Source organism: Limulus polyphemus, unplaced genomic scaffold, assembly GCF_000517525.1.
Source record: "Limulus polyphemus unplaced genomic scaffold, Limulus_polyphemus-2.1.2 Scaffold3252, whole genome shotgun sequence".
NCBI classification, from domain to species: domain Eukaryota; kingdom Metazoa; phylum Arthropoda; class Merostomata; order Xiphosura; family Limulidae; genus Limulus; species Limulus polyphemus.
In genome coordinates this window covers 62233-73651 of record NW_013668862.1, presented here as the reverse complement: position 1 = coordinate 73651, position 11419 = coordinate 62233, and the positions used below count along the sequence as shown (strand labels likewise).

At 37.3% G+C, this 11419-nt stretch overlaps 1 protein-coding gene across 6 annotated transcripts in view; it reads right to left on the bottom strand.

The window, feature by feature from the left end:
- LOC106468994 (protein hu-li tai shao-like) overlaps positions 1–11419 on the bottom strand; it is a 77946-nt gene that overhangs the window by 9132 nt on the left and 57395 nt on the right. For 4 of the 6 annotated variants that reach the window (XM_013929448.2, XM_013929449.2, XM_022397388.1 and 1 more), the window contains 4 exons: positions 5718–5858; positions 3999–4061; positions 2782–2853; positions 1027–1106 (listed from right to left, as the gene is read on the bottom strand). In XM_013929448.2, coding sequence (XP_013784902.1) covers positions 1027–1106; positions 2782–2853; positions 3999–4061; positions 5718–5858 — 356 coding nt within the window. The remainder of the gene's footprint in view (positions 1–1026; positions 1107–2781; positions 2854–3998; positions 4062–5717; positions 5859–11419) is intronic. The other 2 variants (XM_013929450.2, XM_013929451.2) reach the window with 2 other exon arrangements.

Genomic DNA, 11419 nt, shown 5'->3' with positions numbered 1-11419 from the left:
AATACAGTACATGCTTCGTATCCAGGAGGTTGAGAATTCAATACAGTACATGCTTCATATCCAGGAGGTTGAGAATTCAATACAGTACATGTTTCGTATCCAGGAGGTTGAGAATTCAATACAATCTATATCCTATGTTTTTTACATTTCTTTTTGCCAAACAGTATTTCGGTAGTCAAACAATTTTGGTACATGCATCATACATAAAGCGAGAGTTTATCCTCTAGTGACACATTACTAGCTGCAAGCAGACAAAAAAAATGCTACAACCCCCTCATGGTTCATGACATTGTGTAATGAGTAGTTTGAAATGTACGACACATTATTAGCTGCTAGAAGACAATGAAAATGCTAATCACCTAATGGTTCATGAGATTACAGTAAATATTTGTTTGAAACTCACATGACACATTAGTAGCTGCTAACAGTGTTCCTTCTACAACTCCCTCAATAATGTGGTTAATGTAACAAAGTAATGTAACATTGGAGAAGGCAGATAATTAAGTGTGTCTTAGAAAAATGTGCATGCTTGGGTATGGTATTAGGATAACACAGTACAGGAGAAAAGCAGAGTGCTTACTTTATACTGTGGTTTTCAGGTCTTGTATGGAACACTGTACTGGTTATTTTTGCACACTAGTCAAGCATCCTAAGATTGGAAGGCTTACCTACAGATCAACCTCTAAAACCACAGTATCTGCCAAACTAGGGTTATTGAACCTCAGCTTTGAAAATTTAAACAATGATAAAAGCAGAAAGCTGCTTGAATGCAGAAAACCCTCATTACCACATATTTTCTGAGTGAACTTTTAAATATGCCAACAGAGTTGATTCGTAATATCAACATACAAGTAAAGGATTTATCATAAACATGACAAAAACTGATCAGGAGCTTTAAGTTTTGAAACTGACACCAATGAAAATTTCAAGTTTACACCAAAAGTAATATTTAAATTTTTCCAAGTAATAACATGCATAAAAAAATCTTTTAAGAGTACTAAATAATACTCATCTGTTAATGCTTACCTCTTTGCTGCTCTGGGAAGAATCTGACACCTCACCACTTTCTGTAGACTTGACCTTCTCTCCAGTTGTGGTGGAACCATCTATACATTCATAAGCTCAAATCAATAAATATTTTGCAAGAGTATTCTCTAAATTACAGAATCCAACAAAACACAGTTGAATAAAACCAGTTAGAAATGCTTGAAGTTGCCATATGAATTAAGATAGCCAAGAGTAAAAATAGGACTCAGGTTTCCATAAATTAGTTTCTTGTAAATTTGGATCTTATCTTTAGTAAGAATTCATAGAAGTTCCATATATCATTCAAAAATACAATCCAACAGATGTTGTTTATTATGAACTGTATCTATTCCAAGCTCCATTTGCTAACAGTGGATTAACATATATAACGAAAATGACTTCACATACAAGAGTGAAAAGTAGAAAAAGGATGTTGGAAAAAAGTACTAAGATATAGAGAAAAAAAAAACTAGTTACAAATGACCAATTCATTACCCTCCTAGACACTGGATATACAGTTACATCCCATCATTCTAAAAGATACCAATTCATTACCCTCCTAGACACTGGATATACAGTTACATCCCATCATTCTAAAAGATACCAATTCATTACCCTCCAAGACACTGGATATATAGTTACATCCCATCATTCTAAAAGATACCAATTCATCACCCTCCTAGACACTGGATATACAGTTACATCCCATCACTCTAAAAGATACCAATTCATTAGATTAAGCTTGGGATAGTATTGAAAGTACAATTTCAAGAGTGGGGTTTGGACTAGCCACATGAGCAACAGTACCTTTACAAACAAAATTTATACTGAGCAAGCACAAACAATTATGGCCACTAAAAACACTAATTAAACAGGTAAGACAAATTTAATGGCTAGTGTTAAGCTCTCACATTCAGCAGAAGTTGGCTTTTATTTACAATTGCATCAAATGGTAACAGCACTGATTTAAAAACAAACATTTTCTCATAGTTTTAAGTCATACTGTGTATACAATTTTGTAACAGTGATACTAGAAATGATGCTAGATTGTAAAAAGTATAAGGCTTAAGAGCTTTCTATTATAGTGGTTCCCAGCTGTGGACCTGCGCCTGTCCACGAGGGGAAAAAAGTTGGCTTTAAAATATTTTATTAGACTGTCTTACTATTATAATTTGTTATATTATAAAAGTATTTCGAAAAGTTAATACTGTATGAAGCAGTCCGTGAAATGTTTGAATCTGGACTAATTAGTCCTGAACTGGAATAAGGTCGGGAACCACTGATCTATTGTACTTACTTTCTTGTTGTTAAACAATTATACTCAATTGATGTATTTTTCTATAAGTATGCACTACTTTTCCATTGTAGAATACTGTGTGTGGGGGGTGGGGGTGGGGTAAACAAATTACAGATCAAGATTTGGTATAAGAGAATCTTGCTTGAAGTCTATCATTACAAATGTAATATTTTTAAGAAAAGCATAAGACAGGATGTAACATGTTGATAAAGCATCACTAACACCACAAAGTTATTTTAAAACAATTAATTTGGACAACTTATATAACTTAAACAGGCTTGTGTTTCAAATACTTATAGATAATAATAATAATACCAACAAAAAAAGCAGAATAGAAATATTTTCCTATGATACAATATCACATTACATAAGCTAAAATATTTTAATTCTTACCAAACACTGACAAAAAAGTCATAAATTAGTAAGTAGTCTTTACTTTAATATAACAAAGAACTCACCCCATCTATAGTTAGCTTGATCCACTGAATATGCATACTGTCTAGGATACTTTTTGTGGGCTTTCTTAGAAACTGTTAAAAGGACATGCAACATCATGCAGCACAACAAAACAACAGTACATGCATTGGTTAGTTTCACACAGTTTAACAACATGAGGTAAAAATTAGTGCCAACATTTAATTAGTATTCAGGAAACACAGAAATTCAAAGCTGACAAATCAAAAAGTTGAAGAATGGAATATCAGTCTAGGCTTACCATGCTGTGCTATGGTTAAGTTTGGTTAGCACAAGGAAATGGTCCTGAGCAAACCAACATTTTAGCTGTCAAAATATAATCTCCGAGGTAAAAATAAGGGTTTATCGTTTTCTTGTTATGGTTATTGGTGTTTTGTAATACATTATATATGTATACTACATTTAAAATTAAAGTTAAATAATTATATATATATAATAATAATAAAATATGCCCAAAAATAAAATAAAAGATGCTGCATAAATTAAAAAGCTCCCCAGGGTGCAGTCTATAATGAGAGATATAAATGTGACCCACATTATAGCCTGTACCATGGGGATCCTTTTAATTTATGCAGCATCTTTATTTTTATATATTATATTTTTTGGGCTTGTTTTGTTCATTTAAATGCAGTCCTTCCTTTTGATTTTATTTTCCTTGACTGTTTAAGTATTAATTTTTTAAATATATTTATATATAAGAAGAGGGAATCAAATGTTTAATACATTGCAAAATGAATATATCAGGTAAGTAATTATGCTCTTCTCACAAAAATCAAACAGATATTCTAAACCTAAAACTATTACTTAACCTTAGTGAATGAAATAATCTGCTCTCATTGGAACCAAGTTCTAAAACCTATAACTATTGTGTTACAAATGTAAATAGAAACACCCTCATGGCAATGGAGTTGAATAAAACTTATCAACCCAAAACTATTACTTAGTTTGTAAATAGAAACTGTCCACCTACCAGAGCCGTATAAAAGTCCTAAACCTGAAACTATTACCTTAGGATAGTTAAATAGAAACTCTCCTCCCATCAGTTTGATAAAAGTCTTCCACCTGAAACTATTACCTTAAGATGTTGAATGGAAACTCTCCTCCCCTCATAGTTGTATAAACTTCCTCAACCTGAAACTATTACCTTAAGATAGTTAAATAGAAACCCAGTTCCTGTTTGAGTCAAATCAAAGTTCGGTACCTGAAACTTTCACCTTATCAGAGAGAGATCGCTGAAGTTGAGTCCCAGAAGGATATTGGAACACTGGTAAATGAGGAAGGAAAGCATGCATAACAATCATAGAAACATGCTACAGCTTTAATCATGCGATATTTTAAGTGTTTAATGTAGATGATGATATCAAACTAATAATTCATATAGCTAAAAATTTTCTTCACATATTAATATATATATATACTGATACTCCTATACTAAAATTAGTTGGTAAGTTGACACTAAAACTAAACAGTTTGACACAGCAAATCTTAAAATTAATATTTCATTATCTAACAAGTACTCTACTTTAGGGTTTTATGTACCAGAAAATGAACAAGTTTCTTTGCTGGCTTAAATTATGGCTGAAATTTAATTAATGTCCGTATAAACAGAATAAAGTGATTATGAACTTCATATGTCCTGATGAAAAGGAAGTATCCATATATTTTGTGCTTTTTTATGCTTCTGACCATTTTGTAGACAAAAATAACTACAGTCTAATTTTTCTTTGTGTTGATTGGGTGAACAATCAGAACATTTGTTTTCTTGAGAAAGATTTCTATGATGTGACTTATTGTGGTAAATATATCTATGCTTATAAAATCACAAAAAACTCAGTTTTAACTTTAAGTTTTGATCTGACTTCAAACCAGAAATGCAGGAGTCAAATAAAAAGTGAAAAACTCGTAAGAGATTTCTAAAAATATCCAAAAATGAAAATTATTTCATACCATTATATATATACATACAAAATATCCAAAACTAAGCAAGCAAAAGTTACCAAACATAACACTTTGATACGAAATATTTTGTTTGATGATAGTAAAGGACTATCCCCTCCTTAGTTTTAAAAGTTTCAAACAACATTTATTGAGATTGTGAGATTCATATTCAATTATCAGGAATAATCAAGAACTAATGATAAATTAATTACAAATCTCAGAAAAACAGATGTACCACCTAACTCAAAACATAACACTTAAGTGTTTAAAGTTTTTCAACCTTTTATTCATGCCAGATTTTATAGTTTATAATTATTATTTTCAGCAGTAACTTGATAAGAAATCAACATCTATACAGATCACACAGTATGTTTTAATGGGCTTCATTCTATGTTAAGAAATGTTTTGTAGCTTGGTCAGATACTAGATATTGATATGTATATTTTGAATCAGTTTAATTATAAAAAACAATACAAACAATTATATACAGTAACTAACATTCAAGGTTTATTACTGCTTATTTTGATAAGCTAAGAAGCTAGTAAAATGTTTGAAAATGAACTGAATTTAAACTTTTTAAATCTACAAGCCTAAAACAAAAGTAAATAACATTTTGCTAATTTTGTGTTTATATTACATTAGGTTTAATTTTACTAGTAGTTCCACTACTTTTATTCACTTAATACATTAAAGGCTTATGAAATGAGCATTTTTACAGGTGCAGTGCATGTCATAATTACTGGAATAACCTTTCAACATGCTTTAGTAGAATGTAAATATATTAGTAATTATACAATCTCCAAAACCAAAAAGAGCTCCCAAGTACTCAGCAGCCAATCAGATCCGTAATAAATTATACTTGCTAGTCAGACAACTTGACTTGTTCTATAAACAGATATCAAAACATGAAACACACTACTATTTTCATATAATTGCAGTGTAAGATTGCAAGCTACAGCTAAAAAGGGCCATACAAACTCACCATCATCATCTGACATTGGAGAACTTGCAGAATAAGCCGAAGACCTTGAATCAGGAGTAGTGACAACCTCAGTCACAGAAGATACTTGTCCTGATTCGAGTGCTAAAATAATCGGCTTCAGTTTCTCTGGAACTTCACTCACTGGGAAAAAAGGAAGTACAAAAACTGAAATTACTTTTCCTGACACACGTGGTGAAGTATTTTTATCTATAATGAAAATGTCTTTCAGATAGGTACTTACCTCCTCTCACAAGATTAGCTATTCTCATCCAGTGCTGCCCTCTATATACAAACTAATTTCTTTACACATGCCACAAGCCTTCTGCACCCCCCTATTGAAATCAAATGATTCCAACATGTCTCTTATGCAAATCATCATGCATCACTTCTCCACCAACAGGAGTGTGACATACTCACATGACGCACGTGACTCCCTCTATACGCCTCTACCGAACTATCACTTCGTAGTTTGGCAGAAGATTTAAGCACTGGAAGAAAGTGGGAAGGAAGGGTGGGAGGAGGTAAGTACCTATTGGAAATACATTTTCATTATATGAAAATTATAACTTCTGATATGGTACTTACCTAGCTAGAATCCCACACTGAATAAGAGGCAGGACCGGTGCAAGGGAATGACAGAAGTAACCCCAGAAAGTGTCTGAAGGATACCGCTGAAAATGAGAGAGAATAAAATCTGCAGATCTGATGAGGGGAACCGCACCACTTCTGAACCAGGTATACTCTTCACCCATCCGTGAAATGTGTAGGAGATAAGGGCAGAAACAGAGAGGAGCACATCCAAGTGGGAGAGAACCGTGGCAGGATAGTGATCCCAACCAAAAAATGTATATGGAACTCAATCCCACATAGTATAAAAGTGGGTAAATTAATAGATGTGCCCATAGATGTAGAGTGGCTAGGGCATGACAGACCGTATTCAGTAAGTCAACTACATCCAAAACCCATGCTGCTGGGAACTGACATCCATGCAGGGGTAGGATGAGGATCATACCATCTTCACCTCAAGTTTAAGAGACCAGAGGGAAACTAGAACCACTCCAACTCCTGAGCATGACACATGATATTTTAGATTTATCAATCTGGGGACTTGACATCCAGTATCGAAACAATGTCTATATAATAAAAATCTCCCCCAACAGCGAAATTGACCAGAACCATCCAAAAAGCAATAACATCCTCAGCATAAGATACAACAACAACAAGGAATAGCAAAAAAGGACAGAACCAGAACAATCCCCCTTAACTCCACTGTGACCCACAACATAGATGGAGTATGATTGAGAGAGAAATATAGACAAACCATAAACATGTGTGAGGACTTAATGTTGATTGGTTCTACTCTAAATCCAACACCCAGCCTTGGGGTACCGACATCCACGTGGGGGTAGGATGAGGGCTCCCAATCGAAGGGTGAACTGCAATTTGACATCTCACTTCTTTGTGATTGTATAAAGAACACCAATGCCCTACTCTGCACTGAATGGTGTGGAACCCATTTAGAAGGGTGCCTCCACAGTCGACCACCCCTGCGGCTTGGAATTGAAAAGTGGTAAGGACTCTTGTAATTCACTTGAAGAAGGGGGAGAGTCCAGAGGAACGTCATCACCCGAGACAGTGCAATGGGTGACCACAAAACCCTATTTTGAAAAGCACACCATACTGATTTATTCAATACAATGGCAGGGATGGGCAGTTATCTCTTTCTGCTTTACCCATGCAGTCCATGGATGGTATGGTCTGGAACAGGCAAGTTCATGAAGCAAGTACATTGTGAGGTTATTCACCTACAAGCAATCTTGTGGAACACCCCATCTCAATGGTGAGCAATGCAAAGCCATGGAAGTTAAAGTCAACATAGTTGTACAGTGTGGATTTCTGATTGAAGAATACCTGGTCAGGCACCACTTGCCACAGAGTGGGATTCATATAAATAATAAATGAAGCAAGGGCCTCTGAAAGGAAAAGTATGAATATAAACTTACCCAGCCACAATTGCACTGCAGCTTAAAAAAAGGCCACAGGTAGAAGACAAAAAATCCAACGAAGAAAAACTGCGATATAGTGTAAATAATGAGCAATGAATGTATTATGTGTAGTCAACATGCCCTAATGTAGGATTTATTCCAATGCCAATGAAGACAAGAAGCAAGTGAAAAGGCGAGGTATTGAATCTGATGAGAAGACACCTTGAACAAATTCCAGTGGGAAGAAGACAAAGAAAAACAAGCCAGTTGAATTAAACATCAAACTTAACTGGTGAGGGTAGAAGGGGAAAGATCATGAACAGAAGAAGACTGCCAGGGGATAAAGAATCGGGAATGGGTACCACACAAGGAAGCCGTGCGAGCAATATAACACTGAAAGGTACTGATCGGATATAGAAGTCTATCCAGATTGGGATAAGAGTAGAGATGTGAAATAGAAGGGAATTATGTGAAAAGGAGGAGTTACCCTCCCTAGCCACTGAGGTTTTTGAGAGGAAAGAACAATCTGGATAAAGGAGAAGATAGGTAGGGTGGTAAAGTGTATGTGAAAGGTCAATGGCAAATAAATCAGACCTTTAACATCCACAGGCTTAGAGGAGAAGGAAATATGTTTTAATGAAAAGGTGAAACATTGAGCACAAGGAAACAGGTTCAAATGGAGGTAAAGTGAGGGATTGGAGGACCACCTTAAGGTCCCAGACCAGAAGACAAGCCATCTGGGGGACGATGAATCTGAAAGGAATGCCTTAACATGGTAAGAGCAGGATAAGCAAAAACTTGACAGTATCAGGAAAAACAAAAGGTATGGGAAAATATAGCCTGATAACCCAATAGTGAGGAGACCAAAGACCCCTGATCAAAAAGCCATGTGAGAAACTTAACCACACGAGCCACAATAGGTCGGTCAGCCAAGAATCCCTTGAGTTGCAGACCAACTGTGGAACACCTTCCACTGGCACTGATACACCACCACTGGAGAAGAACATAAGGAATAAGCCAAAAGGAAAGCTACTCTACAGGAGAAACCTGATCTCCTCTCTCAGGACTGGATAAAAGCCAGGCGTAAAAACAAAAGACATGAATGGCTGGATGTAGAACTGGTGACTGAAGTTGACAAAGAAAAGAGGGAGACAAGGGAAGGGAAACTGGAGTGAAAAGTCGTGGTTGTTGTAATCATGGAAACATGGTTGAGTTGGCCAATAAGGAGCGATCAGAAAGACTCAACACGGAGTGGTGTAGATGAGTAAGACTGCCCGATGAAGTAATTCAAAAGGATGATAAACATAGAGGAATTTGTGGGACCAAACCTGGCTGAAGATATCAACATCCAGAGCCCAAGGAAGAGGTACTGGAGGATTAATTTGTGATTGAGAGCTGTGGCAAGTGCATCTATGTGGGGATACCCCACAGAAAGCAAAGCCACCAGAATACGAGGGAATCTAATTGTTGTTGGGGTGGGAAAGACGATCCACTACAAGACCATGGCACGCAATGAGATGAATGTGATTCAATGCCAGACAGACTGCAAGAAGCTCGAGGAAGGTGATATATAAGGACTTCGCATCGACAGACCAATGACCCGAGGCCTCTTAGTGATTGACCCATGCACCCCAGCCCTGAAGGGATGCATCTGTTTACATATGTAAATCGTGACGATGAGGAGGAAGTGTGATGCCCATCGATGTATGGGTCTTGTCCAACCACCAAAGCAGATCGTCCATCAGGGTATGAGGAAGGGTAATGGGAGCCATGGAATCCCAAGCAGATTTCATTGATCATGAAGAGCTCACTGAAGTGATCACATGTCCATGACCAAGAGGGATCAGTGATGTCATTGAAGACCACATCCCCAAAAGCAATAGAACCTCGAGAGCAGAAAGTGCTAGAGCTGAAAGGACGTGGCGAACTGACAATTACATGGAATGAAGTAGTAGAGGAGAAGATTGTGCGCCTAAAGACACCCAACTGGACAAGATATCAGGTAGGACAGAGGAAGGACTTTTCCAATTTGATTAACCAGCCCACTCAAGTAGCCACTTGAAGGAGCTGATGAGCATAGCTGGCCAACTCCAGTTCAGAATGAACTAGAACAAGCCAATTATCCATATAATGGTGGAATCGCTGCTCAAGAGCATGAAGAATGCGAGCAAAAGCTCTCACTACTCGACAGAAAACATAAGGGGCAGAAGCAAGTCCGAAGGGTAGGGTGCAAAATTGGTAAACTACCCCTTGATGGACAAACCAAAGATATGGATGATTCCATGTGGAGATAGGTATGTGTAAATAAGCATTGGCAATGTCAATCTTTGTCATCCAAAAGTCTGGAAAAAATGCCCACCGTAGGGTGATAAATGACTCCATGGTAAAACGGGGCACTTCAACAAATTGATTGAGGCAGGACAAATCGATGACAGGCCTCCCGTCGACGATTTTCTTAGGAACAACAAAGAGTCTGGAATAAAAACCTTGTGAAAGATGTAGAATAGGTTCGATGTCCTGCTGAGATAGTAGGTCCTGAACTGCCTCTGATAGAAGCTAGCCAGAAATTGGATCCCAACGTGTAGGGAAGGAACAAGTATAGAAAACATGGGAGGTGGGGAAAAAAATGGGATCACAAATCCATCTGATAAAACTTGAAGAAAATCGGTAAGTCGAGCTCCCATGGGACTAGAACCCACTAGGTAGTCACCAATACTGTTGGCAACGTGGAAAGGAGGGACAGATAAGGGTTGGGAAGGGGAAGGACAAGAAACTGGAACAGGTGACATATTGGGCTCTGACTGATGCAAACGGGCAACAAGATTGGAAAGGGTATACTGTTGTTGTACTCATGCAACATGAGACTCCAAGGATTCAGGGATCTTGTCAAGTACATAACGTTGCAAAAATGAGTTCAAATGAAAATCCCGAAGATGCCAGTAAACGGATGGAAGTTATGGTCGCATCCCAAACTAGAAAGTTCGAACAACAGAGAAACCACACATTCAAACACAGAGCTAAAGATGATAAATGAGCCAACTTGGAAGAAAGAAGGGAAAGAATGTCACCAGAAAACCTCTCAAGATTTCAGTGGAGAGCCTCAGAGAGAAGATGGATGGCAGAGAGATACTGTAAAGGAGTTGTGAGGGTAAAATAAAGGCAGGAAATTGAGCATGGGTTAGAGTTACAGGAGATTCAGGGACTGTCCCCCAAACAGGTAAAACAGAACCTAACAAGTGTTAGTCTAGAAAGGGTCAGTCTGTATCGATGATATGCAAGAGCAAACTGATTCAAAGCCTACGTGGGAAGAGGCATGCTAATGCCATCATTTAATTCTGAAGCAAATTGGTCAGCATGTACCCATATATCTGGGAATGGGGGAAAACCAATAGTGATGTGAAGATAGGTCATGTAATAAGGAAGGAAGCACTTCATAAGAATATGGGCAAGGGATAAAACATAACGTACCTGAGAAACAAAGTCCAAAAAGACCATAGTAGGACTAACTCAATCCTCAGGAGGAGCATGGGAAGGCATGGCAAAATCAGAAATAGAAAATAGGCGATCCAAATCCTCGTCAGCCTGAACAGGCTCAGCATGTTCGGGAGGAAGTGGGTCAAAGTCCAGAGATGGAGGTTGACCCAAATAATGTTCAATCTCCCACCAGGTCACCCGCACCTGAGGCCTGTGACAAAGCGCTAGTCGCAAGTGTGACTC